Here is a 26,756-nt window from a genome sequence, read left to right on the forward strand (position 1 = left end):
TCCCTCGATCTGCTCGCTATGCCCCTACTTATACAGCCCAAAATGCCATTGGCCTTCTTGGCAACAAGGGCACACTGTTGACTCATATCCAGCTTCTCGTCCACTGTCACCCCTAGGTCCTTTTCTGCAGAACTGCTGCCAAGCCATTCACTCCCTAGTCAGTAGCGGTGCATGGGATTCTTCCGTCCTAAGTGCAGGACTCTGCATTTGTCCTTCTTGAACCTCATCAGATTTCTTATGGCCCAATCTTCCAATTTGTCTAGGGCCCTCTGTATCCTATCCCTGCCCTCCAGCGTATCTACCTCTCCTCCAGTTTAGTGTCATCTGCAAACTTGCTGAGGGTGCAAACCACACCATCCTCCAGATCATTTATGAAGATATTGAACAAAACCGGCCCCAGGACTGACCCCTGGGGCACTCCACTTGACACCGGCTGCCAACTAGACATGGAGCCATTGATCACTATCCGCTGAGCCCAACAATCTAGCCAACTTTCTATCCACCTTATAGTCCATTTATCCAGCCTATACTTCTTTAACTTGCTGGCAAGAATACTGTGGAAGACTGTGTCAAAAACTTTGCTAAAGTCAAGGAACAACATGTCCACCGCTTTCCCCTCATCCACAGAACCAGTAATCTCATCATAGAAGGCGATTAGATTAGTCAGGCATGACCTTCCCTTGGTGAATCTATGCTGACTGTTCCTGATCACTTTCCTCTCCTCTAAGTGATTCAGGATTGATTCTTTGAGGACCTGCTCCATGATTTTTCCTGGGACTGAGGTGAGGCTGACTGGCCTGTAGTTCCCAGGATCCTCCTCCTTCCCTTTTTTAAAGATTGGCACTACATTAGCCTTTTTCCAGTCATCCGGGACTTCCCCCGTTCGCCACGAGTTTTCAAAGATAATGGCCAATGGCTCTGCAATCACAGCCGCCAATTCCTTTAGCACTCTCGGATGCAACTCGTCCGGCCCCATGGACTTGTGCACATCCAGCTTTTCTAAATAGTCCCTAACCACCTCTTTCTCCACTGAGGGCTGGCCATTTATTCCCCATGTTGTGATGCCCAGCACAGCAGTCTGGGAGCTGACCTTGTTCGTGAAGACAGAGGCAAAAAAAGCATTGAGTACATTAGCTTTTTCCACATCCTCTGTCACTAGGTTGCCTCCCTCATTCATTAAGTGGCCCACACTTTCCTTGGCTTTCTTCTTGTTGCCAGCATACCTGAAGAAACCCTTCTTGTTACTCTTAACATCTCTCGCTAGCTGCAGCTCCAGGTGCGATTTGGCCCTCCTAATTTCATTCCTACATGCCCGAGCAATATTTTTATACTCTTCCCTGGTCATATGTCCAACCTTCCACTTCTTGTAAGCTTCTTTTTTATGCTTAAGATCCGCTAGGATTTCACCGTTACGCCATTTTCCCTGTATTTATAAAGTTTCACTCATTTAAAGTTATGTTTGTTTGCATATGTTTGGAATAAAAATCTGTTTATGAAAACTTAATTAATCTTTATTAGTTCACAACATATGGGGGCTGGGACTGACAGAATTCAAAGAATAGCAATAGGTTCATTTGAAGTGTCGTATTACCAAACACAGAGCACTCATTACAAGATTCATACTGGGGTGCTAAAAAAACAATGCCAAACAGAGCACGCTACAACACACATTACTGTAGCTCATTATTGAAACGGTCTTTCAAAGCCTCCCTGAGCTGTATAGCTCCCTGTTGAACTCTTCTTATAGTCCTGGTATCTGGCTGCTCAAAATCATCAGCCAGCTGTTTCACCTCTGTGCTCCACCCTTGCAGAAACTTCTCCCCCTTTGCTTCACTGATATTATGAAGCGCACAGCAGGTAACTATAACCGTGGAGATATTTTTTTCACTAAAGTCTAATCATGTGAGTAGACAGCTCCAGTGCCCTTTCATATGGCCAAAAGCACATTCAGCAGTCATTCTGCACCTGCTGAGCCTATAGTTGAGCTGGTAAAACAATCTAAAATTATTTAACAGATGTTACACGGTTGTTTTTTTCTCTTTTTCAGTGGCAAGGGTGCTAAGCAGAATTAGATGAGTGAACTTTCTATGTTAATGATATCACACCCTAAAAACAGTCTCAAATGAATATGCAAATATTCTAATTATCAACAACTTCATGTTTGTAAGGCCAGTTATTCTTCCAACGGAATTAAAACAAATTCTCAATAGGTTCAATTAATGTAGACAGTTCTCTATGATGTAAAACAGTTTCAGATAGTGTTGATACCAGGCATACCTTTTTTCTTGAAATAACTATAATATTTCTAGATTATCTAGCTACATTGGACAGTGGTTTTCTATTTGCGCTCTCTCTCTCTCTCATGTGTGTGTGTGTGTGTGTGTGTGTGTTTGTGTTTTAGTACTTCTTTGTCTGGGAATCCCTACTGCCCTCACTTCCCCTACGTGATGAGAGTCATCTGACTGATGTTCCCATACCATGCTCAGCTGCAGGTAGGTGTGACAGCATGACCATGTCCTTGCCTGGGACCAGGTCCACAACTTTTGTCAGCATTGTCCATGCTGAATGCACTGGAAAAGAATGTGTGATACATAGAACCAAGGCCCTGAATGCTGGAGTGAAACACATAGTAACACTAAATAATTTAGGATAGGAAGCAAGAATTCCAAGCAGTTTCCATTGGAAATGGTAACTCATGTATACAGAGATACAGTTACAGATACAGAGATAATTTCCCAAACTGGAATTTGGCCAGAATATCATGATTAACCTTGTTCTTGTAAAAAGTGCCAGGGAATCTGCAACAACAAGTGCGAAAGACTTAAGTTTACTTTTCACACAAAAGATCTCAAAGTGACTACCCTTCAACAAAAAAACTTTGAAAACAGACTCCAACGAGAGATTGCTGAATTGGAATTAATTTGCAAATTGGATACAATTAACTTAGGCTTGAATAGAGACTGGGAGTGGTTGAGTCATTATATTAAGTAAAACTATTTCCCCTTGTTTATTCCTCCCCCCCACTGTTCCTCAGACGTTCTTGTTAACTCCTGGAAATGTGCTGGAAATGGCCCACCTTGATTATCACTTCAAAAGGTTCTCTCTCCCCCCACCCCACTCTCCTGCTGGTAATAGCTCATCTTAAGTGATCACTCTCCTTACAACGTGTATTTTTTCATGGTCTGTGTGTATATAAAATCTCCTCACTGTACTTTCCACTGCATGCATCCGATGAAGTGAGCTGTAGCTCACAAAAGCTTATGCTCAAATAAACTGGTTAGTCTCTAAGGTGCCACAAGTACTCCTTTTCTTTTTGCGAATACAGACTAACATGGCTGCTACTCTGAAACCACAAAAAAGATAGTACTCAAGTTACTTCCACAGCACTGTGCTAACTCAAAGTGAAAAGTGCCATATACAGAATTACCAGTACCACTTTATGCCAATTAAAAAACTGACTATTATCTTGTAAGAATTGGAACTAGTTATTTAATAGGGAAACCGGAAATACAAAATGAACTTGAATTGTGCAGTCTTAGTGAAATTGTGGCCACCAAAACCAGATGGAAAGTTTTGCTGTTGTTATGCTGAGAGGTACCCGTGACTGCTTGAATCAAAAACCTTTTTGAGAATGCATGTGAACACACCCTCTAATTAATATAACTGTCAGGATGAGTTAACCAGAAGTTCCCCAACCCACCCCCACTTAAGACTGAGTGGACAGAGGGGTTTTGCTGAGCATTTGTGTGTGGAGGTGGGAAGGCAAAATACACAGAAACAAAGATAGATTTTAAGTGATCATAAGTGGTAGGCATAAAAGATCAGAATTAGTTACCATAGAAAATTAAAGGTAAGCGCAAAATCTAAATCTTAAACCTTATTACACTAGGCAGTATTTAGATCAAGCAATTTTCCCACCCCATGGGATGTTACAGTTCATAATACACAGACCTCTCTCTCAAGCCTGGAACAAGTCTCCAAAGATGAAGTCTTCTGTCTTTCCAGCATTCTTGTTGCTTCCAGCACAGGTGGGGGAGGAGAAAGTTCCAAAGCATGGTGCCACTGTCCCCCATTTTATACCCTTAGTCCGTGTGCCCTGTCTACACTACAGAGTTTTGTTGACAAAAGGCAACTTTTGTTGCATACAAACTATGATGGGACTTTTGGTGCAAAACTGCCTTGTTGTGGTGACAAAATAAACCCCTGACAAGAGACAAAAAGCTTTTTGCGCAAAAGTTATGTCGACAAAGCGCCAATGTAGACACTACGCTTGATTTTACTGCTTTAATTGGCTTCCAGGAGGTGTCTCACAATGCCCATCCTGACCGCTATAGTCAGAAGTTTGAACTCCACTGCCCTGAAGACAGGTAAACAACCATCCGTCCCTCCCCCTTTCAAGCCCCAGGAATTTTTGAAATTCCATTCCTGTTTGCTTGGCATGGAGAGGTTTCATCGCATCTCCCCAGGTGACCATGGCGGCTCCATGCAGCAAACGCTCTCCCGCTTGGACCACTGTGGATCTGCTAAGTATTTGGGGAGAGGAGGCTATGCAGTCCCAGCTGCGCTTCAGCCGTAGAAATTTTGATACCTACAGGCAAATTTCTCAAGACTTGTCCAAAAAGGGGTATGACTGGGACACAATGCAGTGCAGAGCAAAGATAAAGGAGCTGAGGCAGGCATACCGTAAGGCAACGGAGCCAAACTGTCGCGCCGGTGCTTCACCCAAGACCTACCGGTTCTATAAGGAACTGGACACGATCCTTGGAGGTGACCGCACCTCCACCACCAAGAGCCCCGTAGATACTTCGGCAGGCCTGGAGGTGGCAGAAAGAGGACCTAACCCGGAGGACAAAGTCATTGATGAACAGGTGCAGTTAGACAATAATGTGGAGCCCCCGGCCGGGTCACTTGGTGGGGCAGACAGCAAGGAACTCTTCATCACTCTGGAGGTGTCTAGCCAGTCTCAAAAATTGCTCTTCTGTGAGCAAGAAGCAGGAGAGGAGACGCCTAGTAAGTGGCTGTGATTTGTGTAGTGCGGAGGTAGGTTCAGGGTATAGAAAGGTACAAGACTGGCTCTGTTTCTGTGTGCCAGACATTTCCCTGTGAGCTAATCAGTACAGCACAGGGGATTAATGCATGCCGAGATCTCACAGGAATCCTCCAAAGAGATCTCTTAGGAAACTTTCCTGGAGGTGCTTGTCAATCCTCTGCTGAAGGTTCCTCGGAAGAGCTGCTTTGTTCCTTCCCGCATTGTAAGAAACTTTCATATGATATCTTACATGGAAAGCTTTGTATGAAATATCACAACTGTATATGAACCTTGCAAAAGGAATTAAAACCAATAGTAAAAGGTTCTATAGCCATATAAATAAGAAAAAAACAAAGAAGAAGTGGGACCGCTAAACACTGAGGATGGAGTGGAGGTCAAGGATAATCTAGGCATGGCCCAATATCTAAACAAATACTTTGCCTCAGTCTTTAATAAGACTAAAGAGGATCTTAGGGATAATGGTAGCATGACGAATGGGAATGAGGATAAGGAGGTAGAGATTACCATATCTGAGGTAGAAGCGAAACTCGAACAGCTTAATGGGACTAAATCGGGGGGCCCAGATAATCTTCATCCAAGAATATTAAAGGAATTGGCACATGAAATTGCAAGCCCATTAGCAAGAATTTGTAATGAATCTGTAAACTCAGGAGTTGTACCATATGATTGGAGAATTGCTAACATCGTTCCTATTTTTAAGAAAGGGAAAAAAAGTGATCCCGGTAATTATAGGCCTGTTAGTTTGACATCTGTAGTATGCAAGGTCTTGGAAAAAATTTTGAAGGAGAAGGTAATTAAGGACATTGAAGTCAATGGTAAATGGGATAAAATACAACACAGTTTTACAAAAGGTAGATTGTGCCAAACCAACCTGATCTCCTTCTTTGAGAAAGTAACAGATTTTTTAGACAAAGGAAACGCAGTGGATCTAATTTACCTAGATTTCAGTAAGGCGTTTGATACCGTGTCACATGGGGAATTATTAGTTAAATTGGACAAGATGGGGATCAATAGGAAAATTGAAAGGTAGATAAGGAATTGGTTAAAGGGGAGACTACAACGGGTCCTACTGAAAGGTGAACTGTCAGGCTGGAGGGAGGTTACCAGTGGAGTTCCTCAAGGATCGGTTTTTGGACCAATCTAATTTAATCTTTTTATTACTGACCTCGGCACAAAAAGTGGAAGTGTGCTAATAAAGTTTGCGGACGATACAAAGCTGGGAGGTAATGCCAATTTAGAGAAGGACCGGGATATCCTACAGGAGGATCTGGATGACCTTGTAAACTGGAGTAATAGTAATAGGATGAAATTTAATAGTGAGAAGTGTAAGGTCATGCATTTAGGGATTAATAACAAGAATTTTAGTTATAAGCTGGGGATGCATCAATTAGACGCATCAATTGGAGGAGAAGGACCTTGGAGTATTGATCGATCATAGGAGGACTATGAGCCGCCAATGTGATATGGCCGTGAAAAAAGCTAATGCGGTCTTGGGATGCATCAGGAGAGGTATTTCCGGTAGAGATAAGGAGGTTTTAGTACCATTATACAAGGCACTGGTGAGACCTCACCTGGAATACTGTGTGCAGTTCTGGTCTCCCATGTTTAAGAAGGATGAATTCAAACTGGAACAGGTACAGAGGAGGGCTACTAGGATGATCCGAGGACTGGAAAACTTGTCTTATGAAAGGAGACTCAAGGAGCTTGGCTTGTTTAGCCTAACTAAGATAAGGTTGAGGGGAGATATGATTGCTCTCTATAAATATATCAGAGGGATAAATACTGGAGAGGGAGAGGAATTATTTAAGCTCAGTACCAATGTGGACACAAGAATGAATGGATATAAACTGGCCACCAGGAAGTTTAGACTTGAAATTAGACGAAGGTTTCTAACCATCAGAGGAGGGAAGTTTTGGAATAGCCTTCCAAGGGAAGCTGTGGGGGCAAAAGATCTATCTGGCTTTAAGATTAAACTCGATAAGTTTATGGAGGAGATGGTATGATGGGATAACATGGGGGTTTTGGTAATTAAATATTCATGGTAAATAGGCCCAATGCCCTGTGATGGGATATTAGATGGGGCGGGATCTGAGTTACCCAGGAAAGAATTTTCTGTAGTATCTGGCTGGTGAATCTTGCCCATATGCTCAGGGTTTAGCTGATCGCCATAACTGGGGTCGGGAAGGAATTTTCCTCCAGGGCAGATTGGAAGAGGCCCTGGAGGTTTTTCGCCTTCCTCTGTAGCATGGGGCACAGGTCACTTGCTGGAGGATTCTCTGCTCCTTGAAGTCTTTAAACCACAATTTGAGGACTTCAATAGCTCGGACATAGGTGAGAGGTTTTTCACAAGAGTGGTGGGTAAAATTCTGTGGCCTGAGTTGTGCAGGAGGTCAGACTAGATGATCATAATGGTCCCTTCTAACCTAAATATCTATGAAAAAGTAGCCCAGGGAGTTGCAGCTGTTACAGAAAGCTGCCCAGAAAGACAAACATTCCATTTATTCAGGTAAGTAGCCCTTGTAGAAGGCTTCCTGCTATTAAAGTAGAACATCCTGAACTACCACTGAGCAATGTACCTCTTCTACACCTAACCACTGATGAAACACATTGTGAGGTGGAGCATTTGAAGATTTGGAGGCAGCACATGCATAGTGGTTCTTGATTACTCACAGAAGCAGAGGCTACCCGGTGGAAACCATTCAGAGCTTGGAATACCACAGTTATCTCAGCCAGCAAACCACTAGGAAAGGTAAGATAAGTACCCACATCTTAGCTCTCAAACAAACTATGAACCCAGAGGCTCCAACTACTCAACACAGAGGGTAAGAAGGAATTGAGCACAAGGAGATGGGAAGAGTGGAGCCTTCCCTACGGATACCGGTAGAGAAAACTCTCCAATGTTCATGCATGAGATGTGCACAAACCTCCAATGTAATGGACAAGTGCGAGGACTCAAAGAACTTTATCTTCACTATAATGATCATTTTTACAGTTGCCAAACATGTCAGTGTCATCAGGCAGGCACACACTTACAATAATCATACATGACACAGCCTCACATTCAATTGATTTCAACATTCGATTGACAGATTATTTAACATGGTAGCCCAAGACTATACAAATGATCCAGGAACAAAATGTTATGATTAAAATCAATGAACAGTAAAATAGTGCCCCACTAAGTCCCCAAACCTGTACTGTGCATTGTATAGATTACAGGCAGACCCCCATATCATACAGAACCACAATGACTTCAGTAGGGCTATGTGGGGGCGCACAGTCTGCCCACACAATACTATGCCTTCTATCACATTAAAATAAAATAAAATAGCGAAGCTATAGCTGTGGAATTAGCTCATCACTGGGTTTCTCAAGTACTTCCTGTTAGGGAAACTCAACCAAATGATAAACAAAAATCAAACAAAAAATTTAAGTAGTTCTTTCAGGGTTCCCTCCCCACTCTGAACTCTAGGGTACAGACGTGGGGACCCACATGACAGACCCCCTAAGCTTATTTCTACCATCTTCGGTTAAAAACTCCCCAAGGCACAAATTCTCCCTTCTACCTTGGATTACATAACGCTGCCACCACCAAGTGATTTAGACAAACTCAGGGAAAGGACCACTTGGAGTTCCTACTCCCCACTAATATCCCCCCAAACTCCCACACCCCCTTTCCTGGGGAGGCTTGAGAATAAACAAGATGAGCACAGACCAACCTTGGGTTTTTTTAAGGACACTAAAAAAAAAAAACCCAATCAGATTCTAAAAGAAACAGAACTTTATTAGAAAGAAAAAAGGTAAAAGAAGCACCTCTATAAAATTAGAATGGAAGATAATCTTACAGGGCAATCAGACTCAAAAACACAGAGGATTTCCATCTGGGCCAAACTTTAAAGTTACAAAAAGAAAACCAGGAATATACCTTCCTCTCAGCACAGAGAAAATCACAAGCCAAAACAAAAATAAGCTAACACATTCTCTTGCTAGTACTTACTAATTCTAATGAAGTTGATTGCTTGTTTCCTTGATCTGTGTCCAGCAAGCACACAGAACAGACAGACCAAAACCTTTTTCCCCCACCCCAGATTTGAAAGAATCTTGTCCCCTTATTGGTCCTTTTGATCAGGTGCCAGCCAGGTTACCTGAGCTTCTTAACCCTTTACAAGTAAAAAGATTTTGTGCCTCTGGCCAGGTGGGATTTTATAGTACTGTATACAGGAAGGTTGTTACCCTTCCCTTTATATTTATGACAAGTTCCTTCAACAGTAATAAAAATTTAATGAAAGTCATCGTAAACCGCGGGGCAATTTGCAGACTTTGATTTCATATGTGATATACTTATCCCTTATTTGCACAAAATGTATGTGGATTCAGAGGCTGCTGGTTGACATTAAATGATTTAATATGACAGCAACTCAGAACAGTGAATAATCAGCAATATGGACAGATCAATAATTCAAATTTTAGTTGTTTTCAGATACCCTTCCTACTTTGGAATATAATCACCAGAACCAGGCATACACTGAACAGTGGTAAATGTTGACTAAAAGACAAATTGAAAAAAATAAACTCATACAGTTGTGGTTTTAATTGCTCCCCTTGCTTTTGTCAGACTCATCTCTAAAAATTTATTAAGAACTTGTTCAAAAATCTACATAAAAGGCAGCAAGAGAAAAAATTACTTACCTGATAATAAGATTTTATTTGTCTCACCAAAATAGACAAATTTTGAATCCTAAGTGATGCATCATTGTTGACTTTCTTATTTACTCTCTGGCTGGTGGATTTAGGGTTGCTGCAAGAAAAAAGAAAAAGAAAACTAATTACCAACAAGTATTACACTGACAGATTCATATTTTTGAGATCTTTCTCTAAACAAGTAAAAATAGAAAATGACTGACAAATCCAATCATCTGAAACATCCAGTACAATTACTAATTACTGTGAATACTGGGGCAGACGCCCCAAGCCCCAGTCCAGTTAATACAGATAGCTGGATAATGGAGGCTCGGATAAACGGGGTTCTACTGTATATCAATTTACAGTACCCTGCTGCTAAAGATTATAAGAGCAGATCCTCAGCTATTATAAATTGTCATAGCTCCACTGAAGTCAATTTACAAGAACGAAGCATCTTGTGTTATCTAAGCTGATAAAATATTCCAACTGGAAAATATTAATAGTGTATTCCTAAGCACACCAATGCTTTTAGACTTTTTTTTTTCCTTTTCCTCCTATGATTGTGGAGGTGTTAACAGGTCACTTCACTTTGAATGGTCCCATGAAATGTGTTAACTACTTATGCTAAACAATCTGTTCCACTTTGCATTTACTTTTGACACTGAGTACATTTCCCAAACCTAAAGAGCTCTGTGTAAGCTTAAAAGCTTGTCTCTCTCACCAACAGAAGTTGGTCCAATAAAAGATACTACCTCACCCACCTTGTCTCTGTAATATCACGAGACCAATAGGGCTACGGTAAAATTGCATACATCTTGACAGGAGCAGTCACAAGGGCAAATGGGGGGACAAAGAACACTGGCATGTGACGGAGATAAATGAGAGGGTGCAGAATTCTTGGCATGGGGGAGGAAGGAGGGAAAAATGGGGTGGCACAGACCCTGACACTGGGGGGAAGGGAGGAATGGGGGCCGCACTGATCCCCTGGCATGCTGGATGGGTGGAAATGGGAAGCACACAGTGCCCCTGATATGAAGGTAATGTGGGGCACACAGAGCAGGAAGGGAAGAACAGAAGGTAATAGTATAAAGCCATCACAGAGAAACACAGAGCCCCTGATACGTGGTGAAAGGAGGACTGGGAAGGGGTGTTTGTGTGTATGGGCAGGTAGGGAGGGGAGTTTATGCCAGGAGTCCCTGAAATAGAGGGACCATGTGGGGAGGAATTGAGGGATGCAAGGAGCCCTTGGTGTGTGCCATGAGGTTGGTCTACAGAGGCAACAAGGTGTGTGATCCTCTAGTTAGAATTTATAAGAAGCTAAAATATTATATATTTTAATGTCACTGCTGGTAGAATATCTTTGAATTTTACAAGACTGCTATGCCAAAAAACAAAATATTGAAAATTAAGGACCTAATTTTGTAAACACTTAAGTGGGAATACAACTTTGCTCGCATGAGTTCACCATTGATTTCATTGAGTTTACCAAGATTATTCATATGGTTAAAGCTAAAGCATGTGCTAAAATTGAATTTTTAATAAAAACTTTTCCTCTCAGTAGGATAAAACTTTTGTCACTTGAAAACCCAACTGCTTCAGGGTCAACAACTACAAGTTTAGACTTTCAATACATTAACAAAGTTGCTATGAACTATATTTATGGTTTGTCTTCACAGTTAACTCAAGTGTTGCCCCCTAATTTCATTCCTATCCACACACGAAAATCCTTAACTCAAATACAGTGGCGCTCAGGGCCGTCCTTAGGATTTATGCAGCCCTACGCAGTATTAAACAAACTACTACCACTATGCCTGCCAGCAGCCCGCGCTCGCAGCCCAAGGGTGGGGAGGGACAAGGCAGCAAAGGATACTGAGATGCCTGGCCCGCCTCACCACGGTGGAGAATCATAATTCCCCCCAGAGACCCCCGTACTCTCTCCTTCACACAGAATGTGTGGTGCTGGCGCATTTGGATCTGTGAATATGGCCCCCACCAAAGGAGACTGCAGTGCGCGCTAGGCATGCGGGAGCCAACCCACTCTTACCTGCTGTCATGGGCAGTGGGTGAAGCTGCCGCTTGGGGAGGCTAGCTCCCCAGCCCACCTCTTCTGCCTGTGGCCCCACCCATACTCCACTCCTGCTTCGCCCTAGACCCCTCCCCAATCTGCCCAGGCCCCGCCCCCTCCCCATTTTTTCCCTCCTCTCTTCCCTCCCCCACCCTGCTCACCCCCTTCCAGCCAAAACCCTGAACCCAAATGAAGCAAATGGCATATGAAAAAAACACTCTTCTGCAATTTCTTTCTAAATAAAATGAAGCATGTTTTCCACTTCACCAGATGGTGAAGACTGGACATGCAGAAGGTACCTAATTAAAAGCACTGAATTTGGGAATAAAAAATGTCAGTCACAGGGTTTTTTTATATATACCCTGAAGTTTTATTTGCAAAAACTTTGTAGTAAGGGCGAGTCAGCTATCTTGCTGAATACAATATTAAATATTATGGAATACATGAGGCAGTTCTTCTCTGTTTTACATTTTCTTAATCAGTATTTCCAAGATGATTTTATATTTTAAATGAACTCTTAAACCTTCATAAAGTAATCATTCCAGATTACTACATATTTAACTCACTGAAACAAAGCCATTATTTTAAATTAATCAGTCACAGAGGTTTAGTGTGTTCATAACAACGTTCATTGCTTTCAGAAAAAAGGAACACTAATTTACTTTGTGTGATCTCCATAACAATAGACATGTTTATGAAATTTCACCAACTTTAAAAAATATGTTTCCAAATATTCTAGGCATAACAAAGGATTTTATATCTTACTAGGTACTCATTTTGCGGGAGGGTTCTCTTAAAACGAGTTCATAAGATAGTCAGAAGTAAAGAAAGGGAAACTCTCTGTCCGGCTATCTGGAAGGAAAGGGGTGTTGTCCCTTTAAGGGCTCTCTTCAATGAGGGGGCGGGGGCTGAAGGGAGAAAGGGATGGACAGGAAGACTTTGGAAGCAAGTTTTTTTTTTTACTATAGTAATTAAAATTAAAATGTGTATTTTAGATAACGGTGGTCTTTTGAAGGATTTAGTTAAACTATATGCCTGAAGATCCAAGCATTTAAGGCTAAAGATGAGTGTGCATCTAAAAATCTATGCAAAGATTTTTTTATAGAGATGTGATTTTATAATTTTCACCAACTCACTAATGAAATATTTTTAAAACAAATTTTAAACTAAGGTCCTGTAGACTAACATGTTCCGAGTAGATATTACAATAATGCACAATTGTTTTTGTCAGAAATTCAGAAACCTTATATACCTGGAGGTTGGGAAATGCCTGTTAAATGGCTTCATTACCACTTGAGTGGCGATTTAACAGTTTCAGTGTTGTGCAAATAGGTCTGGCAGGCTGGAAGGCTTTTTAACTTTTAGGTTACTAGATACCCTCCACAGTTAAGAATCACCAGGCTGCAGCAGCCAGCTGTGGGAGCCTGCAGGAAGGGTCAGGAAGTTTTTGGAAAGTGTAGGGGACAATTTCCTGGTGCAAGTGCTGGACGAACCAACTAGGGGCAGAGCTCTTCTTGACCTGCTGCTCACAAACGGAAGAATTAGTAGGGGAAGCAAAAGTGGATGGGAACGTGGGAGGCACTGACCATGGGATGGTCGAGTTCAGGATCCTGACACAAGGAAGAAAGGAGAGCAGCAGAATGCAGACCCTGGACTTCAGAAAAGGAGACTTTGACTCCCTCAGGTAACTGATGGGCAGGATCCCCTGGGAGAATAACATGAAGGGGAAAGGAGTCCAGGAGAGCTGGTTGTATTTTAAAGAATCCTTATTGAGGTTGCAGGAACAAACCACCCCGATATGTAGAAAGAATAGTAAATATGGCAGGTGACCAGCTTGGCTTAACAGTGAAATCCTTGCTGATCTTAAACACAAAAAAGAAGCTTACAAGAAGTGGAAGATTGGACAAATGACCAGGGAGGAGTATAAAAATATTGCTCAGGCATGCAGGAGTGAAATCAGGAAGGCCAAATCACACTTGGAGTTGCAGCTAGTAAGGGATGTTAAGAGTAACAAGAAGGGTGGTCAGGGAAAGGGTGGGCCCCTTACTGAATGGGGGAGGCAAACTAGTGACAGAGGATGTGGAAAAAGCTAATGCACTCAATGCTTTTTTTGCCTCTGACTTCACGAACAAGGTCAGCTCCCAGACTACTGCACTGGGTAGCACAGTATGGGGAGGAGGTGACCAGCCCTCTGTGGAGAGAGTGGTGGTTCAGGACTATTTAGAAAAGCTGGACGAGCACAAGTCCATGGGGCCAGATGTGATGCATCCGAGGGTGCTAAAGGGGTTGGCGGATGTGATTGCAGAGCCATTGGCCATTATCTTTGAAAATTAATGGCGATCGGGGGAGGTCCTGGATGACTGGAAAAAGGCTACTTTAGTGACCCATCTTTAAAGAAGGAAGAAGGAGGATCTGGTGAACTACAGGCCCCTCAGCCTCACCTCAGTCCCTGGAAAAATCATGGAGCAGGTCCTCAAGGAATCCATTTTGAAGCACTTAGAGGAGAGGAAAGTGATCAGGAACAGTCAGCATGGATTCACCAAAAGCAAGGCATGTCTGACTAACCTAATTGCCTTCTATGATGAGATTACTGGCTCTGTGGATGAGGAGAAAGCAGTGGACGTTGTATTCCTTGACTTTAGTAAAGATTTTGATAGGGTCTCCCACAGTATTCTTGCCAGCAAGTTAAAGAAGTATGGGCTGGATGAATGGACTATACGGTTGATAGAAAGCTGGCTAGATCATCAGGCTCAACAGGTAGCGATCAATGGCTCTATGTCTAGTTGGCAGCCGGTATGACAGAACAAGGAGTAATGGTCTCAAGTTGCAGTGGGGGAGGTTTAAGTTGGATATTAGGAAAAAAAATTTCACTCGGAGGGTGGTGAAGCACTGGAATGGGTTACCTAGAGAGGTGGTAGAATCTCCTTCCTTAGAGGTTTTTAAGGTCAGGCTTGACAAAGCCCTGGCTGGGATGATTTAGTTGGGGACTGATCCTGCTTTGAGCAGGGAGTTGGACTAGATGACCTCCTGACGTCCCTTCCACCCTGAGATTCTATGAGATTCTATGATAAAAGAGGGACAGGAAGAGCCAGGAGGGTGGACACTGAGACCCAGTGGTGCCCCAAATTTTCAGGTGCCCTACACAGCCGCATATGTTGCATATGCCTAAGGACGGCCCTGGTGGGGCTGTTAGTTTGTGTTGGCTGACCTGTCAGGGAGTAGAGGCTACAGCCTGAGTTAGCACAACTTGTCAGCTACTAACACAATTGCTCTTGCAGTAATCCAATCACTGTGTGATGTTCCAGTATTATTTTGAAGTGTGGCCATTCTCATTCAAATAAGATTACCTTAAGAGGAGTTAACTCGAGTTATCTACATTCACGTTAACTCTGCCGTGAAAATCAGCCTTATACACACACACGTAAAAAATATAAGCCTAAAATTAGGCTCCTAAAGCTTATACTTAGCCATTTCACAGTGACATTTTAAAAAGCATCTAACTGATCAGAAGTACAACTCCAATGGACTTCAAACTGCAAACTTTGGTGTCAGGGTATAGCTTGGATGAAGCATTCCAGCTTCCTGTACGTTAAGCTTCCACAAGTCAAGAAAGATAAGTGGTTGTAAATAGAGCACAGGCTATCAATTTTGTATTTTGAGTTTGTGTTCCCTTCACAGTAAGGATGTTAATGAGGCCCTAGATTTATCTTTTTCAGTATAGCTGAGCATTTTAAATATGAAACTTCTTAGTAGAAAATATCTCTATGTAAAATCTGAAATTCTAAGACCAATTAGGAAACAAAAGACACAAGGAAAAATCAACAAATTTATCAATTTAAGACTATAAAATGGGAAGTAAAGAATGAGCAATATATATGAATTTTAAAAAGCAATTTAAATTTTAAAACCATGTTTAAATCATGTTTTGTAGCCATTTAAGAGCAGAAAAACACTTTCACATCAAAATGGTAATGTTTTTCACTCACTCTGCTATAGTGTAAAATCATTATACAAGGTGCAGGGCAACACAGAATGAGGCCTACCAACCCACTCAGACTCAGTTATTTTAAGAATCCAATATGCATACAATCGTTCTTGCTTAGATTTGTAATATTATGTATCTGGCAAAACTGGCATACAAACAGATTCTTACTGATCATAACTGGAGTATTGTGCTGGTTATTATATTCTGTAAAAATGACTAGGGAGACCATTTTGGATGAGTCATTCACAAGGTGGATATAGTAATCAGAAAAGTGATTAAATAGAGACCAATGTATGGGTTAAATCTGAACATGTTTGGCAAATATTAAGATTTGATAACCCCTTAGAGAGCCAAATTCATACAGAGATTTGTGAAACTCAAAGGGCAGAATGCAGGATAAATTCTGCTGATTAACTGATCTCTGCATGCCATCTAAAGTTTTCTACTTCTGCATTCGTATCTCCAAAATGGAGCTTTGGGCCATTAATATTCACCTTTAATCTTTATTGCTATCTGATTATTTCTAGGCTTTTTCATGATCTTTAGCAGAATTTCTGCAGCCATATGTTTTTGCTGTGAGTCTCCTGTTCCTATCATTCCATTGAAGAGTACTGCAGCTTCCTGGATCAAAACCTAAAATTGCACTCTTATTTAATGCCATCAGCCAAAACATAATAAAACTGTACAAATTGCAAGAAGTTTAAATACTGATATTACAACAGGTCAGACTCTTGAAAGTAGACTTTTGCTCCAAGTTTCTTTAACTTGAAAAGTTGGTATAAAGTCTAAAAGAACACCTGCAAATAATGAACAAACAAAATAATATTTAGCTTTTATATAGCACTTAACATCCTCATAGTACTCCACAAACCTGAATCTTCACACTTCTAAAACAAAGTATTATTATCCCAATCTTGCAGATGTGAAACGGATTCAGAGAAGTTAGGTACTGAATATTTGCACTAAAGCTGCATAGTCAGTGCCAGAGATGGAATTAGAACCCAGGAGTTCTTAGAACACAAGCTCTTGGTCCCATGCCACATCCACTAATCAATACTATATTACATACATGCTCTACTCCTGGGAAATAGGGGGGGAGGGATAGCTCAGTGGCTTGAGCATTGGCCTGCTAAACCCAGGGTTGTGAGTTCAATCCTTGAGGGGGCCATTTGGGATCTGGGGCAAAAATTGGGGATTGGTCCTGCTTTGGGCAGGGGGTTGGACTAGATGACCTCCTGAGGCCCCTTCCAACTCTGATATTCTATGATTCTATGAAAATTCTGTATCACTGCGCATGCGCAGAATTCATAGCCCCCGCAGATTTCTTTGCTTCCCTGCAGAAAAATTATTTCTGATGGGGAAGCAAAGGGAAGCCACAAGAGCAATCATGCGCCCCTCCACAGCAGTGCAGGCAGGGCAGTTTGGGTGCCTGGAGCAGCCAGTAGGGATGTAAATCACCACCAGGGCCAGGAGGGCTGGGCAATCATACGTGTGAGAGAGAGACACTCTGTCCCTCTCGCTCACTATTTCACAACAGTTGGCGTAGAGGGGCAGGGCTTTGGGGTTTTTCTGAGGAGGTAGGTGTGGTGCAGGCTCTGTCCCCTCAGGCACAGCAGAACGTAGCAGCCTGCCTGCTTAGTGAATTGTTCCCATTGTTCTCAGTGAATTCCCCCCGGGAGCATAAAACAGGTGTAAAAATTTTAAGGTTTCTTTACATTGCCAAAGTGGTATAAAGGAGACTTATTGTAAAGGACAGTATGGCCTTATAAATGCTTATGGTGCTTTAGTGATTAGAACTGGTCTAAATTCTTGGAGTGAAAAAATTTCCTATCAAAGTGTGCTCCATGAACTGTTTGCTACTGACCTTTCTGGAGATAGTCAGTAGCCAATATAAATTGTGAGTTTGAGTCCCCAGCCCTTGCTTGCTCTTCAGTTGCCTGTGATGTAACACTGAGCATATGGCTGAATATATTTGTTGACTAGACGTAAAGGGTCAATACTAGCTACATTACTATTAGACCGAGGGGGTTTGGGGATTTCCTCAAATGCTCCCCACTCCCATTCTCCATCCATTGTACTGTAGTTTAAATAAATGATCAAAATAATTGTAACCAGCATGATTATATTGTGTTATTTTAACGAATAAAATATTCAGAATTTTAAAATATTGTGCACAGAATTTTTAACGTTTTGGTTCAGAATTTCCCCAGGAGTAATGCTCATGTAACTACACAATTAAAACAGGCACTAGTCCAGTACTTACAAGAAACATACCCTGCAACCAGGAAGTGCATACTAATAAAGGCTGTGTTTCTCACTGACCCCACTTGTCCCTTTTCTCTTTAAGACAATACCTAAAAAATTAAATGCAAAAAAAAAAACCCATGCTTATATAAAATAAGAACATGAAGTTTAAAAATCATAAGTAGTCAAGGAAAAGATGTAGCTCCAAAAGCACCATTAACTCTGTGGATTGCCCACATATGTATTTTGGGATATAAATACATTATGTTACCTGTTCAAAAAACTTCAATATTTATTATTATTAGTTAAGAACAAATTATACTTGACGCTATACCAGTCACAAATATAGGCCCTACCCAGAGCAGCCAAAAGAAGTAGATTCTAAATCACAAGTTACCCTTGATTTTACAATTCTTAAAGTAGAGCTCCAACAAGATAAAGAAAGCAAAAATTCTGTTTTCTTTCTTCAGGTTTCTACTGAAACATTTTAAGCTTGTTGTTTGGTTGATACACACCATTATAATATGTTCATGAAATGTAGTATTATCCTGTGAAACCTGCCAACTTGCTCTATGAAAAACGATGCTTTACACTGTGAAAAAGATTTACCCATGACATCTGTCTTCTGCTCTTCCAGACTCCTTTTGATGATCAATGCCTACTTCTCTCTGTTCTCCCCATTCTCCATCAACAGATTTAATGAGTGTGTCATGAGTTCCCTTTTCTTCCCATCTCTTTGTCTTCTTCAAGGTACCATCCAGCTCTTCTTTCAACTCTTCACACAAATATACATAACTTACTTCCCCAACTCATCTTCCTTAGACTTTGACACATATCTCTCTTTATTCCCCTGACATTAATCCCCACACTTCTTCTAAAGACACGTATTTCCAAATCTACAATTCATCTGAATTATCTTGCCCAGTCACCACATCATTCACTTTGAATCTGTTCTTTTATTAAACTGTTCATTTTGATTTCTCCAAATCCCATTGCAACACTTGTTACTCTTGCAACATTGAACACTCTCACCCATCCAATCACTCAATTCTTTTTGTGATCTTCAACCAATTAGACACTGCTGATCTTAGCTACCTCCTTCCCTTCTTGTTCTTGAGGCTTTTGTCAATACTATGGTCTTTACATTTTACCCTAAACTTACTAGCCCACTCCTTTCCTCCTTGCTCACACTGCTGTGACTGCATCTTTAATCTACAATTTTGCCTCTTCTGCTGCTCAATGAAATCCAGTTACTATACACAGGGCCATCCCTACCCATACGCAAAGTACGCAGCTGTGTAGGGCACCAGGAAATTTGGGGCACCAAATTTCCTGGTGCCCTGTGCAGCTCCATGCTGTTCCAGCCCCTGCCGTGCCCCTTCCTCATGGCCCCCGCCCCTGCTCTGACCCAGCCCCGCCTTCTCTCACCCCTGTTCCACCCCAGCCCCACCTCTCCCTGGCCCTTATCAGCCCCAGGGCCCCCCCCCTCCCCTGAGGCCTGCAGCAAGGCCGGGCCTGCACTCTCCGGCACCAGGAATTACAGGGACCCGGCACTAGTGGCGCCGCCGGTGAGTACTCGGAGGCGGTTCCCCCCTGGCCCCCAAGCCAGCCCTGCCCCCCTATGTGAAGGCCTGGGGACCCACACAAACACACGGGGAGGGGCTGCATAGGGCCCCAGAATAGCTAGGGACAGCCCTCGCTATACACACATCTTCCTCTTTACATCTACTCTCTTTTCTCAACTTTACTTTCCTCTCTTCCAAGATTCTCCTACCTCATTTACTTGTCATACTGCCAATTCCTGAGTGAACTCTCCTACGTTCAACTCTCCATGATCTTTTTACACCCACCCATTCACCACATCTTGTTTTGCTCAGGATCTTGACATTTCAAAAAAAAAACCACCAAGTTTTCACTATGCAACACCTTTTCTCCCTGTCTTTTTTTATACCTTCTTCCCTCTCAGGCAGGTCTTCTGATTGCTCTCACACAGTCTCTGTCACTCTGCTTTACACCATATACTTGGAACAGCGTTCTTTCTACTTCTCTGGCATATGATATCTGTGTACTCAGGGTGGATAAAAATCAACGATTTCTTTAAAAAAAATTTTAAAAATTTGATTTTTTTGTTTAAATCGGTTTTTGATAAAATGGTTTTTGAGGAAAAAACTATCTAAAGATAGTTTTAATTAAGATACATTATAGCTCAAAGAGATCTCATAATGAAATAGGGATTATACATTCTCATTCTACAGTATGAGACAATATATTCATTAAATGTTTAAGAAAAGTTTTATAAATGAGTTCCAACAGTTCATGGATTAAGGACCCAATCTTATGAGGTTCCAGGGGATTCTGTATAGAATATTTAGGTTAATCTTTCTATTTACTCAGTGCTCAGGCTAGAAGATACCATCAGAGATTCTTAGTTTTGCAGTTCTCAAACTGTGGATTTGTGTCTCCAGAGATAACATGCTTGTTAACAGCAAAAATGTTTGTAAATAAATAAATAAATACTATATAGAGGTGAGAAATAACAGATCTCAACCCTATTGTCCCTCTGCATATTTGTACACACAGAATCAACCTCTTACCTCTCTCTAAAAGTACAAAGTTTCAAAAAGTACAATAATTAGAAGATTGTTGGGGACTGAATAGATCTGGACAAGGAGAAGTCGTCTGGAGATAAATGTGAGAAGGGACGGACAGGCAATAGAAACAAAAGTGAAACTGTTTGAGCAGCATATTCCAGAAGTCTTGAGGTCTTTCTGAGTGTAGCCTTCATTGATTTGAGATCTACCAATACCATTCTCTCACTAGAAGGGAAAACCTATCATGGCAGCAGGACATAAAAGAGACCCAGTTTGGGAATATTTTAATGAAGTTCCTCTGCCTGTGGGTAAGACAGGCAGGTATGCAAAATATAAACAGTGCAACAAAGAAATGCAAGGCCTAGTTGCCCGAATGAAACAACATCATGAAAAGTGTTCCTTCTCAAGAGGAAGCTGCACTGAAGATTATGAAATGAACATGTCTGAACATGCAGGATCTTCAGGTTGGTAAACTTTTTTATTTCATGCTACTTTCTTAAGGACTGCCTGTCCTCCTTCTGGACTATTCTTGAATTCTCATGTTTGAGCAAAAAATATAGTTGTTAGTTACTCTCTGGTACTATCATTTTAGATGCAGTTGTGATAAAAAATAAATGTGATAACAATAGCTGAAATAGGCAGATCTTCCTTTTACAATTTCACCTTTAAAGTAGTACTGAGTGTCAGTGGATGCAATGAGTAATACTAAATGAGCAGTATGGTAATAATAATTAAATAACTGCATTGAATTATTTTGTTTAGGAGAATCAATCCTCAACATACAGGTTTCTGAAGACTGTCCACTTTCAAGATCACCATAATTTTCTATAGTTTCAGAGTTATCTGACAATGATAATGTTTCAGTCACATCATGTATGTCACATAGCCACAGTATATCACCTGTAGCGAAAAGAAAAAAAAAATCTCCGTCATCCAGAAACAACCATAAATAAGTTTGTGATAAGAACCAGCAGATTACAAAAAGAGGTAATTAATGAAAAAATTGCCCGGTTTGTTTATGCAACAAACTCTCCTTGCAGTATGATTGAGGACCCACACTTCATTAACATGGTTCAGTCATTATGACCAGGATACAGTCCACCCAACAGAGCAGATGTCGCAGGTAAACTGCTGGATAAAGTGTATGAAAGAGAAATTGAGCAGTGTGCAAAAGATCTAGAGGGTAGAATTGTTAACCTGAGTCTTGATGGGTGGAGCAATGTACACAATGATCCTCTTGTATGTGCTTGTGTGACAAGAGAAGGGAATGTCTTCCTTACATAAACAATTGATACATCAGAAAACACACAGACAGCAGAATACTTACAAGAAGTAGCAGTAAAAGCTATAACAAACTGTGGGAAAAAAATTCAAATGTCTAGTATTCAGCTTGGTCACAGACAGACAATGCTGCAAATGTATCCAAGATAAGAAGAAATGATTTAGAAGAGAGTGAAGGGAGTCCCAAGCTAATAACATATGGTTGCAGTGCTAATTTGATGGACCGCCTAGCCAAAGACTTCAATGTTCCAGAAATAAAGGCTAATGTTGTTGAAATTGCAAAATACTTCCCTAACAACCAAAGCTGCAATGCAAAAAGTGGAAGGAACCAAGCTAAGTTTCCCACAAGACGTGCGATGGAACTCAGTAGTGGACTGTTTTGAGCACTATATCAAGAACTGGCTTAATCTGATGACAGTTTGTGAACAAAATCGTAAAAAAATAGATGGCACCTTCACAGACAAAGTTCTCAACATTGGGCTTAAGAGAAATGTTGAACACATCCTGAGTACCCTGAAGCCTATTTCTGTAGCCTTGAACAAAATGCGGGGAAATAGCTGTTTTATTGCTGACGCTGTTGAAATTTGGAAGGAACTGAGTGAGATCTTAAAAAGAGAAATATGCAATGACCGAGTTAAATTACAAGCATTAAAAAAAAAGAATGGGACAAGCACTATCTCCTGTTCATTTTCTTGCAAATATTCTCTCAATACTCGGAACCAGATTCAAACCTTAACTGCTGAAGAAGAAGAGTTGGCTATGACATGCACATCCAGCAATCATCCCTCCATAATGCCAACTACAATAAACTTCAGAGCTAAGGGTGAACCATTCAAGAAATATGTTTCCTGATAATGTTTTAAAGAAAGTCACACAAGTGAACTGGTGGAAGACACTTAAGCACTTGGATTCAGAGACTGTTGAAGTGATAATCTCACTTTTAAGAGCAATAAGCTTCTTCTGCTGGTGTAGAAAGACTATTTTCTTCCTTTGGACTAATTCATTCCAAATTGAAAAATCGTTTTGGAACTGAAAAAGTAGGAAAGCTTGTTTTTCTTTTCTAGATTATGAACAAACAGGAAAATGACGGTGAAGATGACTGAACTAGCTGCAGAAGCCAATCTTTTAAATTTCTCATGCTCACCTGGCTGACATAATAGATTTAATTTTTGTATTTTTTAAAAAAAACAATTTTAACAAAAACAAACCTGATTTTAAAAAACTTGAATGTTTAACTAAATTCAAAAATTCATACAATGTTTTAACAAAACAAGCATATGTTTGCTGTTGAAGAAAAAAATCCATAATACATAATGCTGTTTTAGTTAAATAAAACAATTTAAATGTCTGTCTGGTGATGTGCTCTTCCTAATACAGCATGGCAAGAAAATCCTCCAAATATTAATGATTAACCTGTTGAACTGGAGATAGCTCACCTCCCAATGACTTCATAAATATCTGCTTCAATTACCTTTGGTAAATGAAATAACCAATCAATCATTCATTTTCTGATATGTAAAACATCTGATATGTAAAACTTGCTGAAAAGTTTTCAGAATAAATCACTTTAAAAATGTATTGTGTACACCTTCTAAAAATGAAACCTACATCTATCTCTGAGTTGTGAAGAATATGTATTAAAGGTTATACCAAACAACAAGAATTCAGTTTTATGTAGAAATCCATGATTAAATCGAGTCTTGCTGACTAGTGATTTAAATCATGATTTAAATAAATCTGATTTAAATCAAATCCACCCACTCTGTACTCCCTTCATATTCCTCCTTAAAACCCACTTCTTATAGAAGTTCTTCCTAATGCATCTTGTTCTCACCCATAATTTCTCCACAGCCTTCCATCCCTGAACTGTTGCACAATGCCTTGTCTATCTCAAATTGTAAGTTTTAAAATGTAAACCTTTCATCAAACACTGAGATGGCCTGGATGAATCAAGCCTCCCACCACCCAAAATAAATCTGCTGATTGAGATTTTGGGAGTGCTGTGGTGGAGGAAAAAAAAAACCACTCCTTTTCTTGCGCCGTGCAACAATATAAGAAATAAACGAACAAAGAAACCATTACTTTTGATGCAGTCAAACATGGGACTTGCACTCCAACCATTGTTCCTTGTGCCTAATCTGTCACCAGTCATCTGTAAACCAGGATGACTGGTAAGCATAAAGCTGGGGAAGCTGACGCTTGGGGCCACACTATTGATACATGAGGATGAAAGACTCAATAACTTTGTAGGACTATAAAAAGTGGTCTATTGAGAAAACAATGTACTCAGAGTCATCTGGAAATGCTCAGGTTCCATTAATCTCTGAGAATGCACCATCAAAACAGGTTCCTTGCCCTCACAGGAGAAATTGGACCTCAAATTGCAGGAACTAGTGATCAGTCCATAATAAGAACATGAGAACGGCCATACTGGGTCAGACCAAAGGTCCATCTAGCCCAGTATCCTCTCTTCTGAAAGTGGCCAATGCCAGGTGCCCCAGAGGGAATTAACAGAACAGGTAATCATCAAGTGATCCATTCCCTTTCGCCCACTCCCAGCTTCTGGCAAACAGAGGCTAGGGACACCATCCCTGCCCATCCTCGCTAATAGTCATTGATGGACCTATCCACCATGAACTTATCTAGTTCTTTTTTGAACCTTGTTACAGTCTTGGCCTTCACAACATCTTCTGGCAAGAGGTTCCACAGGTTGACTGTGCGTTGTGTGAAAAAATACTTCCTTCTGTTTGTTTTAAACCTGCTGCCTTTTTAAAAATTGGTATCACATTAGCTATCCTCCAATCATTTGGTACAGAAGCTGATTTAAATAATAGGTTACAAACTACAGTTAGTAGTTCTGCAATTTCACATTTGAGTTCCTTCAGAACTCTTGGATGAATACCATCTGGTCCTGGTGACTTATTACAGTTTAGTTTATCAATTTGTTCCAAAAACCTCCTCTAATGACACCTCAATCTGGGACAGTTCCTCAGATCTGTCACCTAAAACGAATGGCTTCGATTTGGGAATCTCCCTAACATCCTCAGACGTGAAGACTGATGCAAATAATTCATTTAGTTTTTCCGCAATGACCTTATCATCCCTGAGTGCTCCTTTAGCATCTCTATCATCCAGTGGCACCACTAGTTCTTGAGCAGGCTTCCAGCTTCCGATGTACTTTAAAAAAATTTGCTATTACTTTTTGAGTCTTTGGCTAGATGTTCTTCAAATTCTTTTTTGGCCTTCCTAATGATATTTTTACACTTCATTTGCTAGACTTTATGTTCCTTTCTATTTTCCTCACTAGGATTTAACTTCCACTTTTTGAAGGATGCCTTTTCGTCTCCCACTGCTTCTTTTATGTTGTTGTTTAGCCCCAGTGGCACTTTTTTGGTTCTCTTACTATGTTTTTTAATTTGGGGTATACATTTAAGTTGAGTCTCTATTATGATGTCTTTAAAAAATTTCCATTCAGCTTGCAGGGATTTCACTTTTTGCGCTGTATCTTTTAATTTCTAACTAATTTCCTCACTTTTGTGTAGTTCCCCTTTCTGAAATTAAATGCTACAGTGTTGGGTGCTGTGGTGTTTTCCCCGCCACAGGGATGTTAAATTTAATTATATTATGGTCACTATTGTCAAGTGGCCCAGCTATATTCACCACTTGGACCAGATCCTGTGCTTCACTTAGAACTAAAACAAGAATTGCCTGTCCTCTAATGGGTTCCAGAACTAGCTGCTCCAAGAAGCAGTCATTTAAGGTGTCAAGAAACTTGATCTTTGCATCCTGTCCTGAGGTGGCATGTGCCCAGTCAATATGGGGATAGTTGAAATCTCCCATTATTATTGAGGGTTTTTTTTTATTTTTATAGCCTCTCTGATCTCCCTGAGCATTTCATAGTCACTATCACCATCCTGGTCAGGTGGTCGGTAATATATTCCTACTGCTATAGTCTTATTATTAGAGCATGGAATTACTATCCATAGAGATTCTATGGTACAGTTTGGGTCATTTAAGATATTTACTTCATTTTATTATACACTTTCTTTCACCCTTTCATTCTCTTATCACAGTAAAAATATCACAGATTGTGAATTAATCCATCTATCAGATGCCTTTGATATCATTGATCATGTGGTGTCGATAATTCATCAAATGCCCTCGCAGGAATCAACAGAGTTCTTCTTTGGTGGCACTGCTCCTTTCTTTCAGAGAGAATCCAGAATGTAATACTGGATAATTCCTTTTCAGCCCTACAGGCACCTACCAAGGTGAGAAGAGAAGGGTGGTGGAGAATTCCACTTATCTCTTCTATTTGATGTGTACATCGGGCCTTTAGGACAGTTATGAAAAAATATAGACTGACGTGTTTTCAATATGATTATAACACCTGGTTCTATATCTCCATTTCATTAAGCTCCGTCTTCGCCAACCTGATGGTTGGTCACTTCCTCAAGGGTCTGGAACGCCTACATCCGCAGATCAGACAGCCTGTCCGTGTGTGGGACCTTAACCTGGTCCTCTCCAGGCTAATGGGGCCCCCGTTCGAATGGGGGCCCCATTAGCCTGGAGAGGACCAGGTTAAGGTCCCACACACGGACAGGCTGTCTGATCTGTGGATGTAGGCGTTCCAGACCCTTGAGGAAGTGACCAACCATCAGGTTGGCGAAGACGGAGCGACCACATGCTCCCGGGTGGAAGGCCAAGATAGCAGCGAGATGTACCCTTATGGAGGACTCTGCCAGCCCTTGCTGTTTCAGGTGCAGAAGGTACTCTAAGATGAGAGGTACAGGTGCCTGGAAAAGAGATGTACGACGTTGGTCACACCAACAAGTAAATCTCTTCCACTTTGCCAGA

General features: G+C 41.0%; 1 protein-coding gene across 8 annotated transcripts in view; it reads right to left on the reverse strand.

Annotated features, from left to right (window-relative positions):
• CCDC88A (coiled-coil and HOOK domain protein 88A) overlaps nucleotides 1-26,756 on the reverse strand; it is a 359,905-nt gene that overhangs the window by 256,597 nt on the left and 76,552 nt on the right. For all 8 annotated transcript variants that reach the window (XM_073339323.2, XM_073339320.2, XM_073339322.2 and 5 more), the window contains one exon: nucleotides 9,740-9,848. In XM_073339323.2, the coding sequence (XP_073195424.1) occupies nucleotides 9,740-9,848 (109 nt within the window). The remainder of the gene's footprint in view (nucleotides 1-9,739; nucleotides 9,849-26,756) is intronic.

Source organism: Lepidochelys kempii, chromosome 3 (genome assembly GCF_965140285.1).
Source record: "Lepidochelys kempii isolate rLepKem1 chromosome 3, rLepKem1.hap1, whole genome shotgun sequence".
Classification (NCBI taxonomy): domain Eukaryota; kingdom Metazoa; phylum Chordata; order Testudines; family Cheloniidae; genus Lepidochelys; species Lepidochelys kempii.